Raw genomic sequence first — 22,764 nt, 5'->3', positions numbered from 1 at the left:
ATATAAATTAGTCCAATATATTTTAGATGATTATTTTGAAATTTAAAAATTAGGTTTTAATTTATTTTTTATAAATGTTTTTCCCACATAAATTTGGTTAATATATATAAATTTCAATTTATTAGTTACCTTATTATCAATTTACTCATTAAATAATATAATATACATGATAAAATTATATAAAATTATTAACATATATCTCTTAAATCGATAGTTATTTGTTCCTTTTAGTGTTTAATAAACTCTTAAAATAATTTATTAAACTCTAGGTTGGTATTAAAGCGTTGGACATTAGACAATAGATAGGTAGATAGTAGGTACAATAGGTACATAGAGGTATAAGTATTAAAAATTAACACTTGTTGTACTAAGTAAATATTTCAATAATAGCGTTTTAAAGATTAGGTTAACTGGTTAAGTAAAATTAAAATGCAATGAGAATTGATATACTTAGATTAAAAATACGGTAAACTTTATATGTAATAAAAACAAACTATATATACAATTTAGTTATGATTATAATTAACATTTAATAGTACCGTTAAAATGATTACAATTCAGTATTCAATAACTTAACTTTAATATTCAGTTATTAATGTTCAGTACTTGTGTAAAAATTATTTCATAAATAAACGTATTTTTATGTGCAATTGTACTTAGTATTTTTATTTTTTTTATATAAATAATTTTACTAGTATAGTTTGTTTGCAAAAATGTATAATGTTGTATAATAAGTAAATGTATGTTGATAAAAAAAGAAATATTTAAAAATCGAAAATAATTATACATGATAAAATGATGCTCTTTTAATAACTTTCAAAATATTTATAAATAGAAAATGGAAAAAATTTTAATAATTTATTTAAATTAAATTAGTCATTCACTGATTAAAAAAAAAAAAACATTAGTGTACAAATATGTTTTTATTTGACATTATTGTGTTATAATTAATAAAATAAACTATTTTTACTATATATGAGTATTTAGTTTAAATTTACTTAATAATTTCTAAACTTATATTGGTTATTTTTTTAAAAACTTGTGGAAAAAACACAATTCTTAAGAAAAATATTATTTGTTAATAAATCAGTACATAATAAATATTTGAAGCGATTTAGCGCCGTGTTTGGCCGCATATAGATTGGCTCTTATACAGTAGTGAATAAATGTTATAAATAGTAAAAAATTAAGGAGCATAACAAATTTATTGTTTTTTTTCTTTAAAAAAAAACTTATTAACAATTGTACAATAAACAAAACAAATTAAATAAAAATTAAAATAGAATTTATTTAATTTGTTAAGAATTATAGTCGATGACTATTTTATAGGCAGTTTTCAATCTGAGTCTGACTGTTCTTCATCTACAAAATCCATAGACTTCGAACTGGAACTATAAACAATAAAAATTATTGAATTAGCATTTATTTACGAAAATTATTGATATGTTGTGTACACAAATAATAATTTTTTTATTTAACCAAAAAAAAAAAAAATTTTATTAAATCAAATTATAAAATTGATACATTTTATTTTATAGACAAACAGTGTAAAAATAAATAATTTTATTGTTTCTATTTTTCCGATTCTGAATTACACTATTTAGTATATAAAAATCATTTCAACATACCTTGTTGTTATTGTGGATAATCGATTGCTGGCAGGTAAATTTGCTCTCTTTTTCGTTTCCTCTTCTAACGAAGAAAGGGACATACAGAAAGTTGACCCAATCTCTTTGAGTTGCTTAATCCCCAAATGAAAACCCTGAAAATGATTATAATAATTTATATTTATTGTTTATTACTTATTAACTATCAATCATAATTCATAACTATTGATATATTATCAGATATCGTTATAGTTTAGATTCGGCCCCGGATTTAAATACCCTAAAAATTATCAATGAATGCTTAGAAAAATAACCAATAATGTCTTAAAAAATTCAATACAATAATGATCTTAAAAAATGACCTAAATCAAAAAAAAAAAAAAATTGGAGCTAACGAACAGTGAAACGACAGTTTAACTTTTGATATTTTTGGTGTCTTAACTTAATTAACAACAACACACAAACAATTTAGTAAAAATATACCAGGCGCACACAATAATAATAATAATAAACATTATAGTCAAAATAAACACAATCTTGATGAATTATTTAGACAAATATTATGAAAATAATATTTTTGGATATTATAATGTTTTGAATAATTATCAAATCTATATTAATAACTAATATGCTCTAACTTTTTATAAAATGACACGAAAATGCTAAAAATGCATAATAAAAACTTGAAGTATTTGTTACATGAAACGGATTAGGTACTTAGAATATATTATCCTAGATCTAGAGCATCCAATCAATAATGCTTTTTGCATTGAAATCCGGACCCTATTTATGATTATAACAACGAATTTAGTATAACTACAACATATTTAGTTTACAATTGAAAATACAATACATTACTTTGTATTGTCCTTCGTCACAACCACAGTAACTTGTCTCCAAAGTATAACTTCTTTTTACACCATAGCTTCTCCAAACGGTTATTCTTGCAGTGGTTTCACGATTTCTTTCTACTTTATAACTACATTGCGATAACGAGAACGATGGACAACAATTTTGCATTACAATCGGCAATACCTAAGAAATATACATTAAGCATGTATGATAAATTTTCTCCATACAATTTTATAAAAAAATATTTAAGCAAACAATATTTAAACAGTATTCATAATATTTTTAATTTTTTATAATATATTATATTAACTTATATTCTCCATTAGTATTATTTTAATTACTCTAAATATGCAGTATGCACCACACAATCAACATTGAAACATTTTACCTAATTAAATAGCATAAACTGCTAAGAACAATAAAATTGTCGACAATATAGCTATTAATATATTTAATTTATTTTTTCTATAATAATTTAAATTTTAAAATATTATTTGTAGTTTATTTTGTATATATCTTTTGTAATTTTATAAACAGTTAAAATATAGTAAATACTTTTCAGATATTTATTAAAATAAGAGTTGTAACTGATTTTTAAATAGTTTTATGATATACTGATATAAATGTATATTATATATTATGTATTTCCGTGGATTAGAAATTAAACATAGATAAAACTTTAAACAGATTCTTCACAGAAAATTACCAAATAAAATATGTTAACTTGTACTTATTTTTAACAAAATATTTTGAGTTATATTTTGATGCTTTCAAAATATTTTTTTTGTACCTATAACAACAATTTTATATCATTGGACATTGCTTTTTAATTTAATGACATCTGGCTGATTTCTATATTTATTTATTTATTTTTTTTGTATATAGGAAATATTATTTTATAAATACAATAAATTGTGTATTATTGAATTAGTTCATTATTATAATGACTGACCATGAAATCCGTTTCATTTTCATACTTAGACAAGTCCATTCTTGACCAACTTTTTTTTGCTGAGCATCCATAAAAAAAGCAATTTTTAGTGTTTGAATGACCATGGAAATCACAATACACATAAGGAACCTTTTTCATTACATGTGCCATGTATTCCAAAATCCCCTGTAACATTAAAATTATTAATTAATTTATGAAAATAATTCAACCACAAAATTAATTTTACTTTTAAATTATATACATTGTATATAAATATACTAATAAATTATTAAATTAGTTGAAAGGTCATAAAAATTATATAATATCAGATAAGATTTTTAAAATAGTATTAATAATGTGTTCTAGAATTGATTTGACTTAGTATACGTAAAATTATAATTAACATTGAATTATAGGATTAGAATCTTTTATTGTAATGATTCAGTTTAAGTATAACTGTTAATATTATTAAAATAAATATTTTACTTAATTTTATTTGATAGATATTATATAGGTAACCTATAAAGTTTTAAATATCTATTAATAAGAGTTATAGTTTATAGGTTTAATCAACAAAGTACATAAATAATAATACAAAGAATCAAAAGGTTACATATTTTTAAATGTATAAGGTATAAATAATAACTAACAATGTCATTAATAAACAACTTTAAACGGGTTTAGAATAATATTTTTCATATTTATAAATATATAATATATTTTCTTGTTTAAATTAAACAGTTGAATTAAATAATATTATTTAAGTTTTAATTTGACCACAATATATGAAAATAATAGTATAATAACATGCTATAAAATTATATGTACATTTTTTTTTTAATGCTTCAATCTTGTTGTTTTAAATTGCATTTTTATTATTCTTAGTTGAGTAATAATTTGTTATAATAATAGAATTATAAAAAAAGTTTTATAACTTGATCGTGAATTATGAACTGTAGAATTTACCAATAATGATATAAAATTCCTAATTAATTATTTTAATATTTTTAATGTAAGTATTATAGCATAAATAATGAATCTAAAAAAGATTAATTGATTATTTTTTGTCATTCCATTATTATAACTTCTAAGTATAAACAACACTTATTAAAAATCGATTGTATCTTAGATAATTCTGTTAATAATTTCTATCAGTTTTTATGTTAACTTTATACACTTTTAATAGATTTAAAGATTACAATTGGATTGAATTTAGGAACATCCATTCAATAAATGATGGCATATTATTATGTTATATTTACCCGAGCATGAAATATTTCTGGATGTAGTTTTGGGTCAGGTGAACTCCATTTTCTGTTTAAGTCTTCGTTAGTTAAACCGCATCGGTGGCTAAAACAGATAATACATCATATCTATATTTTAATCTCATTTTATTTTGAAAGAAACTATTGTATGTTTTTACGTATTTTCACATAAATGGCGCCAATGATTTATCAATACAATCGCATTAAGGGATTCGCGTCATTTTGGCGCCATTTATACAAACGAACCTTTTCGCTACGGGAAGTCTTTAAAGATATGAAAATCGCAAACTAGTGGATTAAAATTGGGTGGTATTGTTAAATTTCGAAAACGATAATAAAATATAATATATTGAATTCCATGTTATATTAAGCCAGAGACGGAGCGTTTATAATTTGTTCCTATGAATTCAACATTACACAATAATATCCAGTCATTCCAGACAGGATATCTTTTATCGCAATTTATAATATTGTGTATTTCATTGTTGATTCAAATAAATGGTTAAAAATTATTAAATATCCATTAACATTCGTGATCCCTATCGAAAATGAACTCAGAATATTATAGTAGTACCCACGCCTATATCAACAAATACAGATTCCATATAAGTATAATAATACCAGCTAGGTCAACCAGTTCGCGAATTCCATATATTTAGGCTTCACGTGGCGAAAAGGTTTGTATGGATAAACCATAAGTGGCGCCAACTAAAACACCCATCATTGAAAATATCATGAATTCATCAGTATCCATGACGTGTATTGTGTAAACTATGTAATATAATTTAAAATATTTGCAGACGAGCACGTTTAAAGTGTATTACTCGAATACTCGAAGACTTTTTTTGATAAATGAGAGCGTTCATAAATTTTTTTATATATTTTTTTTTTTAAGTTACTGCAAATTGCAAAGCCAGGGGTCAATTAGTACGGAAAACGCAATTATTACGAATAAATGGAGACTGCACATAAATCCGTTCAGTGAACATTTTTTTTTTATTAGACAAGGTACGTTAATGACATCTAATTCGATTCTATACAATATGTGAACATGTACATACACGTCGCACAGTAACATTTAAAACAAGATGGAGAACAATGCAGGAGTTTTAATAATAACATCACCGCTCTTCTAGAAAAGTCCAATGTGTTTGGGATATAATAGAATGTTAACGCGTCGAAGAATCTCCAATACGACCGTGGGAATTTTATGTAATATTCTCGCCGCCACGACAGCGTTGTTATTATTATTATTATTATTATATTTTTTTTAAATACCTCGTTCGCGCGCGCCAAACGGCCGCTAGGTGTTTACATATATTAATTTGTAGGTACCTATACCGAGGTATCTATCTACATTATATGCTCGTCCGTATTATGTAGTCGATATATAGACGATGCTCCGAGATCTCGGACGTAATTCAATGCCGATCGTACGTGCGGTTTATAAGATTCGTTTGCGGATGATAACAACAATACTGCTACACAGCACGGACCGCGCGCACATAAAGCGCATACGATTATTATACAGGATCGTATGCGAATTACTGGTCGATTGAACATGATATACCTTGTATACCTATACAAGATGTTGGCACATACGCGCCCAAACAATAACGCTGTTTAGAGGACGCATCACGAGTTATTAATTCCATCATGGATACAAACCGGCTGCAAACGTGTTAACGATCAAAATCATCGGAAGAAAACGGCCTGATCGCAATCGTCCTCGGGCTAGTGGTTATTTAATTACACGATGGAAATTGGAAGTATTAAATTATTATTATTTTATAATTTTCCTAGCGACTGCGTCTCGCGCGGGTTTAAACGTTTAATACGTTATTATTGTAGTATTAATAGTATTATATATCACTCGTCATCGCTCACAGGTCGTCATTGCAGCGTGTATTATTTTATTTAGAGTCTCTTCGTTGACCGAGGACCAATAATGTGGCGGTGCCCGTGGTCTGAAATATTAAATTATGTCCGTGTCGACTGGACCGGGGAAATCTTAACGACCTCCTGGGGGGGTTTCTTGCGTTATCGTATGACTCATGGCTCACCGCGGTGGTGTTATTATTATTACCGTCATCGATTTGTTACGGGCACGGAAAGTTCTGAATGCACAATCATTATACGGAGGGTATTTTTGTTTTTAATCTCGTTATTATAATCACACGATAGACCCGGTGAATTCCTCTATGTATAATATATGCGTATGATTTATTACAAACCAATGGCCGGCCCTCGGGAATCGCAGGTGCACAGTCAAAGTGCTTTGAACTCCCATAATATATCGTGCGGTTCTCGAGTAATAATGCTAATATTAAACAGCCGATCTGACGTCATAATAATAACCAAAAAATTACTGCTTATTTTTCTCACAGAGTGAATAAAAATTTTAAAGAAGAAACGCTGTTACCGTTGCAGTCGCCTTATTCTAAAACAATAATAATGATTTTACGGGCAACAGAATATCATCAAATAAAATATTTAATATTTATAAGACGCACTCGTACATGGACAAATATGTCGGAGTGATGATTATTTTCCGTTTATATTATTTAAGTATATATGGAGGTACATAATTGAAATGTGAATGCATTTATTTTGCATTGGCACTATTATTAATAATATAACATACATTAAACCTACATATATGTATACAACACGAATAATATTATTGTACGTATTTACTAATAGTATAATTAAATTGTTTGTAACTCCAAATTATAATAATAAATCGAAGGTATCTTAGTCGTCATGTACGAACCGTTATTTTGGGATAGTAATATTAATTATGGTCATGGTGAACTAAACAAAAAATTAGGTTATTGTGAGAATTCAATAATTCTAAGTATAATTATACTTATAAGCCACAAATCGATTAATCGTACAACAACTCCTGACAATTTAGTAAGTGAATCTTTCTTCATTGTCAAGAGCACCTTTAGTTAAAATATACGAAGCACTTAATTGAAGTACTGAAGTCAAAAGTTTTTTAAGGACCGATAATCGTGGTGTAGGTACCTACTAAATAGGTGCATTATTTATTTTGTATTATTCTATAATATTATATTGTAAGCGCATTAAATAACTTTTCTATATCCAATGATAATATTGTTCATACATTAAGTTAAACATTTTATAATAATGAATGAGTAATTATGTTCAGTAATGTGCTACACTATAACTAAAAATCATATAATTCTTCATTAAATTCGTGAACGGTTATACAAACATACATACATCCATATTGTTATACAATTAACATCATGTTTGTTATTGAGTTGGGATTACACATCATATATTTTTTCGTTAGAGTGTGAACTATTACATACATATTATTATTATAATTGTTTCATTTTCAAAGGGAAGATAGTACCACATAAAATATATAAATATGTGTATCTACGCCGACGCATTTCCATTGTTCTCAACGAATAAAATTGTAAGTGCATTTTAAACAGCCCGTTACAATGGGTTTGTACGCGACCAAGGAGACGAAGTGCGTTTCCGGTAATCATTCATATCCTTAAACACACACACTTACACACACACACAAACGCCGGACGCCGCAGTTGTTGGTCTAGTGTTTCTCAAAACAGCCACTAAAAAATATGATATGACTGGGGAGGTGCAAAATATATTTTAAGAGAAACGTTCAAAAAACAATGCGGACTAAATTCCCCCTTTCGGCATTCGAAACCAGGCTGTTTCAGTGAACAGAAATTCGCGGCAATCGTTCCGCCACTGACTGCTGTAAAACGCCGAAAGACACAGTCGTCAACCGCCTGTGTCTGACTAATTATTCATTCATCGAATGCTCCATGGAGTGTAATAACTCGTGCGCTGAAACCCGGCAGTGACGCACCGAGGCGCGTTTGTGTTATTAATGTAATAATTTATAATGATTGTATTTTCATTCCGGTGTCATGTGCGTTATTTTTTTTATAAGATACCCAATTCACGTCCGCTAGTGAGGATTTATCCCCGGCGTTCGACGAATAGGTACGCTAAAAGAGTTTGAACAACCCCAAGGTTATATTATGTACAATATAATAAGAATGGAAAGAAATCTTCATACGATTATTATTATTATTATAGGTATTCATAGCCATGGTGGACAACTCGTGATTTGACTTATTTCAATAGATAAATACCTTTATACGGCGGGAAGACAATATACAATGCATATCATAATATGTACAAAAATGCATTTTACTCACCTGTTATGTAAATATTAACTTGAGACACACACGTTTTAATCTTACAATGACGGGTATTTTAAAAAATGCTAAACAAGTGTACATGTTAGTCAACCCGTCGGGCAGACTTCCGTTCTGGGTACCAAGTCAGACGTGAAAATTATAAAATAAAAATAAACCTAAGATCAAATATCGAAGGGTAGTCTAGACATTGTGAATTAATGAAATTTAAATATATAATATAGTTGACTACCTATATGAATATTAACTTACTATTTTAACTATTCGTTAAAAGAATACATGATTATTAGTATTTACTACGTGAAGTGTACTCAAAAATTTTTTATTTGAAAATTGCATTTTATGTGTTAGAAAATCACATTGAAAAATTCATCAAAAAACCTAAATCACCTTTCCCACAATAAATAAATAAATAAATAAATAAATAAATAAATGGCTGACCTTTAATTAATCAGTCTTTACTGCAGTATCTGTTTAAAATATTTTTTGTAAACAACGATTTATCATTTAATTCAAATTTAACACATCGATTATAGTGTAACTACTATTAGTATCCATTTTATTTCACATTATATTATGTTTATACTGTTTATAGGCTTAAGTAATAGTTATTTTTAAAATTATCTAAAAATATTATTAAGTTTACGTATCATAAAATGTTTAGCTAAATTCTTAGCAGTGTGATGAATGTATTGGTTTTATTATTATGATAATATATGCTTTGATTTTTATATCTGATATCTCGTTTTGGAGCAGAAAAAATTTCAAACTACTTTTTTCAAAGATGTTTATTCTAGTTGAAAAAAACTTGTGATTAAGTGTATAGTATAATTGAAATATCCACCAAATTATTCATATTATAATTTTATAAATATAATTTAATTTGCAAAAAATAAGAAAAAGCATTTTTGCTTTTTTGAACTACTTAATATAAGTATTAAAAATTTAAAATGTTCGATTTCTTCTTCATATAAATAATTGCTTTTGTAAATCAAAAACCTTGAAAATTCAATAAAAAGTTTTGTATAAGTTGTTCTTAATTAAATGAAAAAATTATAGTTACTTTTTTATTTTTATAAGTGTTCGAAATACAAATTTTTTAAAAATATGTCAAAGTAACAAATATTTGCAAATTATTTTGTGGTTAAAAATTCATAAAATTTATATTTTTAATATTTGAAATTTGAAAATGTAATATAAGATTTTTCATAAATTATTCTTACTGTAATTTAAAAAAAAGTGTTTGGCGTAGAACATGGAGCCATATATATTTTTTTATGAGCGTTTGAAGTACGAATTTTGAAAAAATATTATTATTATATTATCATTAATAGTAATAGTGGACAAGAAGATAGAACAAAATAAAAATAATGTTAACACAGACAAGCAAATGTATACTTAATATTATACTAATATTGAAGTATATTTTTTATAAAGGAATCATTTATACATAAAATAATTACTATACAATACTCATTAGCCATTACTGAGTCCATAAAAATTGAGATGGATGGAATAATGTGAGGCACACGTATCTAGGAACATTAATGGCGCAGTTCAATATTTTAACAAGTTATATAACGTTAAAACGGAAACAAACAATGGACTTTTTTTCATAGTTTAATTTAATATTGTATATTTTTTGCACCTATATATTCGCTCGTTAGCGTTTCCGTTATATTATAGCATATAATTATAAATCAGCCGATATACGCAATATAAATTAAAAGTATAGAGCCATCGATCAACAAGTACACGTTGTACATGTATAATCGACCAGCATTCAATACACCTGCCATAGCACCGTTAAAGTGATTGTTATTTTTTTAAGTACCAAGGTATAATGGCATTATAGTAAATGATAATTGGTGATAATTATTAAAATAAGACCTGAGTATATAGCAGTTGGGGCGGGTAAGTTTAGTGGTTAAGTTGAGCCCAAACCCCTCCTCACAACTTTAGATTGAGTTTTTTTCAGTCTGATTATATAATTTAAAACAAAAATTATTTAAGGTTATTTTGTGTCTTGCGGTTAATATTTAGAAGGTGTATTATTTTACTAACCGTGCAATAAAAAATAAATTCTTCTAAAGAATCGGACTGTGCTATTAATTTTTTTTTTTTTGATTAGGCCCTCAATCGCATTTTTCGCCGGATTTCTAACGCAGTTATATTATAGCTCAATATAATACTTGTATGTTAGACGTTGGTATTAATGTGTATGTATTACTGTATAAATATTACTCATCGGAGCCAGAGGCAATTGTATAAGCATAATAATTTATGTAGTTATTAAAATACTATAGGTATTCTCTGATATACAGTTGCAGACTGTCGCTGTATAACTGCGAATAGGTATACTACTCAGTGGTTTACACGTGAAATAAAATTAGGATTGTTAAGCTTATATCTCGATTAATATCTATCATATTCATATTCTCATATATATTAACATATAAGAATTCAAAAATTTTTAAGTTTGAAGTCTCATCATAAATATAATAATTACGTTTTAAATTGTCGCTAAAATTGCTGTGGGCCTATCTAAAATATCCAAAACAACTCAGAGACATGACAGTTTTTACAACTGAGTTCCAACTACCTATTGGGTTTGTGGTCCGTTTATACCTATTTCACGATAATATACGTTCGGCAACATATACTGGACATCGTCTCGCGAACTGTTAATAAACCAGCTATTATCACTTATAATACCGATAATATTATAGGTAATTAGTAATTATTATTGCTAACATTAGTAATTTATTACTGGTTACGTTTTCGGTTGTATTTGTCGTACGGGCATCGGTAGGCGCTCTTGAGAATCGGGAAAACACAGAACGCGAAGCTGATGGTGTGGCAGAAGGGGGGGAGGAGAGGAAAGAGCGAAAAAAAATCGCTGGACACGAAATACGTCGAAAAGGTCGCCGAACCGGCGGTGGATGGCCGCTCTTGGACTCACACGAGGCAATACAATATTAGGTACCTATATACCTGGGCACAGACCTACACATAGACACACATATACAAGTAAATATAATACTACATCTTATACACATAGAAGAGTAATTTATACCCGCACGATGATGTAACGCGAAGATGCTAATTACCCGGTTATTTGTGTCCGTGTGTGTACAGAACAATGCACGCTTATCTCTCTCATTCTCTCTCTTTCTCTCTTTAAGAACTATACGCGCACATAGGTGCATATATACGTTACACAAGTGTATGCAATGTGTGTGTGTACAATATGCACGCACACGCATTCGGCGTGTATCGCAGTCATATGGGGACGGTTATCTAAACACACACATACACGTTCATATAAAAACTTGTTAAAAAAAAAATGTAGTACGCACAACTGCACACATTATTATAATACGCGGGGTAGCATTGAAAAAAAAATAAACAAATAAATACTGGCTCATTGTGAGCAGAGCATGTGGTTTTTTTCAATTATTTATTTATTATTTTCATTTTTTTAAAGGATTTTAGTGTTTTTTTCTCATAAGATAGAATTTGCATACTACGTGCACAGTGTAGCATACATTGTATGCATAAAAAATGCGGTCGATGAGTGTCAACTGGCCTATGAAACATAACTTATTTCATAGTAATAATGTTAATTATGACAGTAATCAAAAATTGAAAAATGTCCAATATTGTTTCTTATTTAAAACTATACAAAGATAAAATAATTTGACTTTTTTTAAATTCATTAATTTATATGGGGAGGTTCGACAGTGTTTACACTTCATCTAGATATTTGGTACAACTCCCTACCCACTATTAATAAATGTATAAATTATTATAATTCATAAATACTGATATTAATTTAATTAAAACTTAGAAATAAATATAAATTAGTTTGAAATTTGAATCAGCTCTATAATATACCACTAGTTTATTACCTAGTTATGATACATTTTTGTTTGATTTCTATAATATTATACCTCAATAAAATATGTTCATAATGGATGTGACAACAATACACGTCGACTAAAAGTAGATTGTCATAATAATGTATACTAATTAATAATTTGATATACTTTAAATTTATTTTATTTGTAATTTAGAGGTATAATAATTATAGAGATTATTGATTGCATCGTTTGTTGGTTTAATAATGATTTACAATGATAGGAAATAAAAAATCGTATGAACATAAAAATTAATTAAATATTACGCTCCGTCTGATTTAGTTGTTGCAATGTGAACAATGGTTCAAACAAATTGAATCTCTATACATAACTGGTGCTCGTTTCATTCCCAGTTTAAATTTTTCCATAAACATAAAATAAGAATTTGTTCACCGCGCATGTATAATATAATTATATAACTTATATATTATACGAGTGGGCAGAAATATAACGTTTCCCATGTCACGTTTAAGTAACTCTTGGCTATAATTATTACGGAAAACATTCAATGAATATTGATGTTAGACAGTAATTGTTCAAAGAAAAAAAAACAACCGAAACCAATGACGTTGAAATGACTTGTGTGACTTTGGCTAAACCAATAATGAAATAAGACGACAATATTATTATTATGACTAAGGTATTTCATATTTAAAAAAGGGGTGTATGTTGCTTTATAACTGTGTACACAAAAATAGTTTAAATTCCATATAACCAATAAAAAAAAAAAATAAGGTCGTAAAACGTTCACTAGAAGTAAAACCAAATCCTTTTTAAAAACCAAAGTATGAATTAAACGGTATCGATCGGTTAATATAAATAAATATGAATATATGATTTATGTCTTAAAAAAATTGAAATAACAGCAGTAAACACAAGAACAAATATTGAGATCGTGTGATCATGAAATGTTATTTATTTATTTTTTTTTTTTTGTACGTACAGCTAATGGGTTTACAAGTACTGTATTTAAGGAAATTTCATTTGTAATACCGGAAGTAGAGTATCTATGTGGTAAGCTAGGAGAGATACATAAACAATTATAATAATTCGTAAACTGGTGCGATATTCAAATGTGTGGGACACTGAACACTAAATGCACGAAAGACGTGTGATTGAAAATCCCAAGATATTCAGTTCAATAGTGTGGTGACTTTGACGATGGTCATCGTGAACGGAGTAAATAACATTTTTTTTGAACCGTCTGACCATTATGTATTATAATAGTGTATTATGAAAAGAATAGAGAACCCTCAAATCAAACCCAATGACCCCGTGCAGAGTGACGTATAGCGCCCCCCTTGAGTTCTACCGCCCACGCAGAACACGGCGTTGGGTGTAATGCAATGGTTTTCTTCATTTTTTTTCCACCCGGCTATTATGATATTATGAGTAGATACGTGCACTCGTATGTCATGAGGGTTTGGTCGGAACAATAGGCGAGACCATCACCATCACATAGGGCTGTGCCGCGCGGCGTCAGCTTGGGGGCATTGCGCTTCTTCCACGCACACACAAACACACAATAAACAAAAACTCACAACCGACTTAAGCTCAGGCGGGGTGTGGGGAGGGGGTAACGTCCACGCTCGCACGCGGGCCAGTCTTCAAGCGCAGTTAACCGTCGCACACGATCGTATAAACACACACGCGCATACTTCTGCCGGACCATACGACTCTCGAACGACGACCGTGAATGATATAATATTTATTGTATTACACGCTTCAGTGTTCGTCCACCCGCACAAAAGTAACACTACCATTGCGCACGCACTCGACCCGGTGGAGCTAAATAATATCATTAAATTATAATATCGTCGACCGGAAGGATTCGAATTAATTATCGCATATAATAGCCGTTTCGACGATAGACACACGACTGCAAATCGTCATGATCACCGCCAGTTCAACACGGGTCGCTTTGACCGTGGTCACAGTATTCGCATGGTTTGCGGCGGGTCAGTATATTATATAATTATTGTTTTAATATATATATATATATCATAATATATTATCGTATGTTACACGTTTATTGATGAGTAAACTATTGCCGTATTTAGCGTACCTAAATCCCCGGTAACCGATTCTGGAACTACATTTTAGCTATACCGGTATATTTTCGTGTAGTATTATCAATTGATATAGCATTATTGGTATAAAGATAGGCCTATTATAAACCTATAATTTTTAAAATAGTAATATGTCTTTGTCCTATTCGTAAATATGATTAAAAACTGGGGGGTTTTAAAAGTTTGGGGTGGAGAAGGTTAATCCTTCAATTCCCCAAAATTTATGACTAGGTTTATTTTATACAGCTTTTTCATGGCAGAAAGTTTACCTTATGACAATCGTTTAGAATATATAACTTGGTATCATATTTATATGCATGGAGAACGAGCGATAATTTTATGTAAATTATAGATAATATATTAATTTTAAATATGTCAACTTTAAGTTTCGTATTTATATAAGACTTTAACCACGTATCTAGTATTTTAATTATATGGTAAGCTTTGGAAAATATAAATTTTAATGTTAAATCGATAAATACATTTATTATTTTTTTTATTACTTTTAAATTTTAAGTTTTAATTTGTGCTGAAGACTTTAATGGTAGGCATTTTTTGATTGTACATAGATTATATTCAAAATTCAATCAAGTTGATAACGTTTATTATTTTTTTTTAAATTACTCTTCAATATTCTATTTCGTTTTGAACTGCTAACGTTTAAAATACCTACATTATAGAACCTCGGTGAAGGTTAGGTTAAAAAAAAAAACTCTAAAAATTAATGCTACACTGATCCATAGAACTTCCTGTTGAGTGTTTACACGAAAATACGTACATCTATCTACATTTTCTTAAAAACGGAAGCCACATGAATACATGATAGGTTAGGCTATACAGAATATATTAAAAAGCATTCATCGTTTTTTAAAATTTATATTAATATATATTTAATTGATAATGTTTTTAAAAAAAATCTGATAAATGATAATTGTTAATGGAAATGCATTTATTTATATTTATAATTGTAAATTTGAATAAAAAAAATATGTTTAAACACAAGATAGAATATAGTTGGTTAATTTTAAGCTCTCTTTGTATACATACCGACAGTTGTTAAGCCGTTAGGGTCATTTTAACATCATTATGACGTATATTATGCAGAAACAAAAAACCACATCCTATGTATACATGTAATGTATAACGACGGGGTATGAAGAAAAGTCAAAGGAGCGAATCGCATGTGATGGGTGACTAATTTTTTGTTTTTTTTTTTTTTTATTATTATTTTTAATGTATGTACCGTCGTTAAAAATTAATTTACATCCAGAAATAGTTATAACGAAAATAATAATAACATTTTAATTAAATAATAGCATTAACTTCGTATAATTTATGTGTGGTGGAAAACGCTAGGTACTGAAGACAATGCTGTGAGGGCTCGTGACCTTCAAAGAATATATCGTTTAGAACCATTATAATTGTTTGTATCTATCATAGCCTCAGTACAAAAGAATATCTTCAAAATTTATTATTTTGAAAAGTTCTTCGGTGTACGCATAATAAAATAATAACGTTTTCAAATTATTTTAAAAGTCTGTTCGAAATAATATATACGACAGTATTCAAATTACGACGGGTTATAGAAATTAGAAATATCACAATAATATGATCATCATCAATAGGGGTTATATTTTTCTGAGACTATTAGAATATCTTAATATTAAAATGAATAAAAAGATAATTAACCAACCCGGGCTTAAGTTTTAAAATTATTTATATTCGATTATAAACACAATAGCCAAAAGACTATTTTTAAATAATTATTTTTCATCTCGTATCATCTGTCATGTTATAATCATGTATTTTTAAAAGAATGCTTATATATATAAAAAAATAAATTAAAATATAGTATAATGATTCAGTTTGGTCTGAATGAAATAAATAATAATAAATGATATACATATAATGATACCTGTTGGGCAGGCTTTTTAAAATTTAATACTTTCATAGGTATAATAAAATAATAATACAATAAAACAATTGTATTGTATTCATTTTTTTTTTTATTATTAATGATACAAGTATATTGTATTTAAGACCCCGTGGTCGAAGTAAACAGCACATCCTTAGAATAAATCAGTGAAATTCCATCAACCCTCTTATCGATTACAAAAACATATCTTATTATTATTTTATTACAATTAAATAACAAATAATGGTTTCTTTGTGAGTGTTCCATGTTGTCCAGCTTTTTTTATTACGTTAAATGACGAACAAAATATTGAAAATAGAAACTTTTCATAATGATTTAACTTGTAAGAAATTCTTACTTAAATAGAATAAAAGTAATATTTTCCACCCATTCACGGCCGCGGTAATAATAAATTTTTTTCTAGTTTTTGTAAATAATATCAAATATTGAAGTATAATAAAGAGTTTAATAACTGATTATTAATTAATTACAGCTACACTTTAATTATCACTAAAAATTACGCATACAAAAGCATAATATAATGTAAATACGTACGAAATTTTCAATCTGTAAATATAATTCAATTTAAAAAAAATTCTTTATAACACTATTAATAACTAGAATTAATTAATTTAAATATTCCATAAAATACGTAACATCGATAATTTCAATGGAAGTTTCAAAATAATAAAATAAATAACGATAATTTCGAAGATCTAGAATAAAAAAAATATTTTAATTTAAAAATGTTTAAAATGTAATACTGTGAAATTAAAAATATTTCCAAAAATAAAGTATTATTTAAACATAAATCAAATTTATTATTGCCTTTTATAATGTATTTCATAATAATATATTATGCGCATAAATATATTAAAAAAATTATTTATTTTTAATGACATTTTTTTAAGCAAATATATTTTTTTTGCATTTTATAAAACTGTCAAGCCAATTAATTTTTAGTATAGTTTAAAGATTTTTTATTTTATAGATTTATAAAATATTATCAACAACTCAAAAAAAATAAAATGTATAAGTTGAAAAATAACTTTATTAAACTAACATTGCAAATAAGTATGACTTATAAGACGTAATAAATTATTTACAGAATGATCGTATTATATACATATTTTACAATTTCAGCATAACCTATTAAATATTATTAGCAGTTTAGACGAAAAGAATATAAAGGTTTGCCAATGCAAGTAATAAATTATTTTATGTCAGGGACCGACAAACAGTCAGGAGAAGTTTTTATTTGTAGATGCAAAAAAAAATTAATTTCTCTAACAACAAGCTGTGCGTAATAATTTTTGTGCACTAGTCTGAAGAAGACAAAACGTGATTTGCCCTTCAGAAGGATTAATAGTCGGAAATTGTTCAAGGACATACTAGGATGGCAAGCAATTACAGCCAGAACAAAAACAAATAAAAAACATGATGAGCCATTAGTTAAAAATAAAACCACATTGAGTGTCAAAGATATGAGTCTTTGATATTTATATCATTATTATTAACTATATAATTTTTCGATTGAATATTATATTTTATAGAAATTAAAAATCGAAATGATTTAAATGAAAACACTTAAGTTAGCGAAGTTAAAAATAAGCCGTTATTATATTTAGTTTTGAAAATACCATATAATCTTGCAATTATTATATTTTTATTAAGCATTAAAGTAAATAGAAATTTACCGAATTCTATAAATTAACAATATATATATATAAAACTATGTGATTTTCATAAGCTATTGGCATTAACATAGTTGGTAAAATTCTTATTATACTGAACTGTAGGTATACTCGTATATATATATATTATATAATAATAATAACATAGGTATTCAAAAAATATGAACAAAAATTCTACTTTTTATCAATATTTTTAGTAATTTACTTTATTTTTAGGTCAAAGGATCACAACAATACAGTTGGATGGAACTCAATACTACATCAGTAGGATGAACCCATATTCAGCAGAATTGAACTATTTTTTGGCATATGAATATTGCAGATCAATTGGATTGCAGTTGGCTTCATTTGAAACATTGGAAAAAACGAACTCGATATCGGATTTCTTAAGAAATGCTGGTAAGAATAACGATTTTTATTAATACCAAACTATTGAAAAACACTATAATTTAGGTCGACAAAAAGTAAATAACTGAGTAAATGCGCTGTGTAAATAGATACCAGTCTTCTGTAAGAAAATAACATACATAACTATGTTTCAAAAATTAAGTAAATATACGATTCTAAAACTAAAATAAAAAAAATATGGATTTTAAGCACTAATAAGTATAAAAAATGAAATTTTAATTAAGCAATTATTGAAAATGATAGAAAGATATTTTAAATTGTTTTATTTTATTATAATTTATAAAAAATGTATTTAATTTATATTTATTGAAATACACTTGACGGTAATATAATGAATAATTATGATATAAATATATGGTTTGAAACATTTCTGAAAAAAATATCGAACATTTTTAATTATATATTAAATTAAGTTAATTAAATGAACATGTTAATATAGAATAAGGAATATCGACATATAATATAGGTAGGTAAAGTTTTGCCCTGAAAATGAAATTCTTTTAATTTTGCTTTCTTTTACATAGTATATAATAATTTTAAATTTTTTTACTCTTGTTTATATTATTATCCATGTGTTAATATATTATACACCTATATAAAATATCATAAAAATACAAAATAAAAATTGATTTTAATTTGGAGAAATTTATTTGTAAAACGATGTGATGTGTATAGAAACGTATTTTACTGTCGTGAAAATTAAATAAATAGACAAATGTACGAATAATATCCCTTCATTAATAAGTACATAATATTATAATGTAATAAAAAAACTATATACACTGTATTGCAAACCGTTTAAATATGAATCATAAATGAAAATTAAATTTCTCTTGGTACCAAAAGAAATTCTATGGCAAACAAGAGACAATGACAATCGCGTGTGAAAAATAAATGAATGAACCGTCAAAATATAAAAACTGTGCAGTAAATTAGTAAAAAAGGTCTTTTTGTTGTTATTGTTTTAAGGTTACAATAAATTTGACTATTGGACATCTGGAAACCGCTTGGGCACTGACATGCTCATCTGGATGTCAACAGGTCTACCATTCAACACAACTTTCAATCAAATGAAACGGCCAAACCCGGACAACAACGGTCTGGATAACGAAGACTTAAAAATGAACGCTAGGCCGGAACTGCCCATAGCTAGGAAAAAGAGGTGTGATTTCGTAGCTATGTGAAACAAATACATACGACCAATATAACAAGACGCAAATAAATAATGACCGTTTTTCACTTTTCAGGGGCGAAAGTGGTTCCAGAGATGGATGCGTCGCGATTAAAGCTCCTAACATGGACTGGGCAACAGCTGACTGTACCGACCTGAAGGATTTCATTTGCGAGCAGACCAGATGTTATTATTACAACTACGGGTCGATTCCGGTGTCCTCCAGCCAGGGGTAAGCTACAGGTGAGAATTATTAGTCGAAACTTGGTCAAAATGTACTTCTAATATACGTGTATAAATCCTCGAAAATTTCGAAATCGATATCGCACAAATATAACGTAATATTTGAAAGATTTTAGTATATTAATTACTTTAATTATGTTTTCCTTTCCTAAAATACGTACGTGTATAACATGAAGGTATATTAGGTATACACAAAAGTAATATTATATTTTATGTATAGTGAATTCATTGGTAGTTTTCGTTTTGGAAATAAAATATTATTTTATACGGTTATTGAATTTTATGTTTCACATTTTACGAATTCAAGAATGACCTCAATACCATCTTGTGACAGGCTTGTATACTCGTAAAAGTATAACTTTAATTATAAGAGTTGTCATAATATCCGGAAATATTATTTTTTTCAAAAACAAGTTTTGTTATTATGATACTTTGTTTTTTCATAGTAAAATATATATTAGATAAGATAAAAATGTCTTAGTTTAGTTTTAGGAAAAAAAACAACTTTTAAAGATGAAAATAAAAAAACTTCGATTATTTGAAAATCTCTTCTTATTTATGATATTCGTATAATACATCAATTGCTTTTTAAAATTATAATATTTAAATTTTTATTTTATTTATTTATATAAAAGTAAACTATGTATATTAACAATAGTTGAATACGTAATAATAAATATAAAACGACGTGAAATGTGAAAAATAGAATTCTAAACATTTTGCTTTTTATTTTCACACTTTAATAAAAGTACGACCTTAATATATATTTTTTTATAACCTTTAAGTGCGTATTGATTGTCAGCCATTTATTCCAAGCCACTCGAACCGTAAATATTAGTAGTTTGTATAATAATTTACTGATTTTAATTTCAGAGGAACACGTATGAATTTCCAAACATAAAAGGCGACGATAATATAATATTATATAGTAGATTTTTAAACCATCCTAATTTTTATTCAAATCGTCGAAACTTATTTAATATTTCAATTTATCTTAAATCCGGACCATATACGATTGTAATTCGTCGCCACTGATATTCCATATTCGTTTTTACGTTTCACAGTCTAGTTAGGAATAAGTAAACGTCACTAAAATTATTGACGTAAAATCGTACATTTACCTACACTCGTTTAGGTGCTAAAAAAGTGTCATTACAGTATTGTGTAAATTTCTTTTTCAGTTTTGGTTATAAACAAAAAGCTACGGCATTTCCAATTCACTTAAACGTATCTTTGGAGGAAAATACTACCACTTCAACAACTACTACCACCACTACTACCATCAACCCCACTACAACTACCACTATCACAACCACTAATCCTGTCATCACTACTAATACTACGCCAGTATCACCCACCATTACGCTAACAACCTCCGCCGGTATGGCAGCAGAGGGCTATGCGATTACTGACATCCGCCGGAAGTCGGAAGTTGACGATGACAACGACAACGACACTCTTAGAGCGGCGGAACCGGAACCCGAACTGACGGTCTCAATGACATCCGGACCGGTTGTCGACGATCTGTCATCCACAAGTACGATTGAACCGCTGCAAAGTGGATATCAAGAGTCGCAGACTGACGAACAGTCAACCAGCGAACCACGAGTGGATGAACGGCCGTCGACCGACGAACGAGCGGACAGTCAGTATTACACTACCGAACTTCCGACACTCATCCAGATGCACAATCAACAACAACATGAACAACAGGAACACGACCAACAGCTACACAGACATTATCAACATCACGAGGTGAAACAACGCGGAAAACAAGAAATAGATCGTCGAGATCAACAACAGCACAACGACGCGTATACTTTTGAATCGCTGGAAAAGGCTTTTGCCACCGCAGTGACGCACAAGATTCGATCTACCAAGGACTTAGAACAGCCGAAAGACATCGCTGCAACCGCCGGCGATTTACAGTTACCGTGGTCGTGGGCCAAAGACATTATGTTACAGAAACCCGTATTGAAAAAGTCATCACAAGAAGTCGCTTAGTTCCATATCAATCAGCGAGTTTTACTTTTAAAATATTATGTTTGTTTAAAGAAAAAACATTTTTTTTTTTTTTTTTTTTTAATTGATTAATTATGTATGACATTTTAAAATCAAAAATCATCGAAAAGCCTAAACTTTGTACAAACGTTGCTCTCTTCCCTCCACAATATTTTGCTGTTTAATTTAGTCATGTATAATTACAAAAATCTGTTCTCAGCGCTTAATTCTATGGAGTAATGGTGGTATATTTAATTTCATGTGATTACCTATATATTTTTTTTAATTTTATTTAGAAAAGTAATGAAAATAATGAACAAATCACATCGGTATAATATAAAAGAATATAATAAGTAGAAAGACCTATTCTTTTTATTGTTTTTACTTATTATATTCTTTTGCGTCTATCGATTATTATTTTATTTTGTAAATATTAATTTTATAGATTCTCTCTTAGAC

At 27.9% G+C, this 22,764-nt stretch overlaps 2 protein-coding genes across 6 annotated transcripts in view; one reads left to right on the top strand and one right to left on the bottom strand.

Annotated features, from left to right (window-relative positions):
* Positions 1–1,243: 1,243 nt before the first annotated feature.
* LOC112603458 (cytosolic carboxypeptidase 1-like) overlaps positions 1,244–22,764 on the bottom strand; it is a 43,589-nt gene continuing 22,068 nt past the window's right edge. For all 3 annotated transcript variants that reach the window (XM_025352016.1, XM_025352025.1, XM_025352034.1), the window contains 5 exons: positions 4,653–4,740; positions 3,412–3,576; positions 2,466–2,642; positions 1,629–1,762; positions 1,244–1,391 (listed from right to left, as the gene is read on the bottom strand). In XM_025352016.1, the coding sequence (XP_025207801.1) occupies positions 1,337–1,391; positions 1,629–1,762; positions 2,466–2,642; positions 3,412–3,576; positions 4,653–4,740 (619 nt within the window). In that variant the 3' untranslated portion in view covers positions 1,244–1,336. The remainder of the gene's footprint in view (positions 1,392–1,628; positions 1,763–2,465; positions 2,643–3,411; positions 3,577–4,652; positions 4,741–22,764) is intronic.
* Positions 14,408–22,626, top strand: LOC112603474 (C-type lectin 37Da). Of its 3 annotated transcripts, none has more exons than XM_025352060.1 (5): positions 14,408–14,762; positions 18,699–18,881; positions 19,860–20,052; positions 20,138–20,304; positions 21,486–21,572. In XM_025352060.1, the coding sequence occupies exons 1-4, from the start codon at positions 14,696–14,698 to the stop codon at positions 20,295–20,297; spliced, it is 603 nt and encodes a 200-aa protein (XP_025207845.1). In that variant the 5' UTR covers positions 14,408–14,695; the 3' UTR covers positions 20,298–20,304; positions 21,486–21,572. The 3 variants fall into 3 exon arrangements, with proteins under 3 accessions (XP_025207845.1, XP_025207829.1, XP_025207837.1); XM_025352044.1 differs by having other exon boundaries at positions 14,409–14,762; positions 20,138–20,293; positions 21,486–22,626; XM_025352052.1 differs by lacking the exons at positions 14,408–14,762; positions 18,699–18,881; positions 19,860–20,052 and having other exon boundaries at positions 20,157–20,304; positions 21,486–22,626.

This window comes from Melanaphis sacchari, unplaced genomic scaffold (genome assembly GCF_002803265.2).
Source record: "Melanaphis sacchari strain LSU unplaced genomic scaffold, SCAv2.0 Contig0_pilon_pilon, whole genome shotgun sequence".
NCBI classification, from domain to species: domain Eukaryota; kingdom Metazoa; phylum Arthropoda; class Insecta; order Hemiptera; family Aphididae; genus Melanaphis; species Melanaphis sacchari.
The sequence above is the reverse complement of the archived record's forward strand: the minus strand, read 5'-3'. Positions and strand labels throughout refer to the sequence as shown.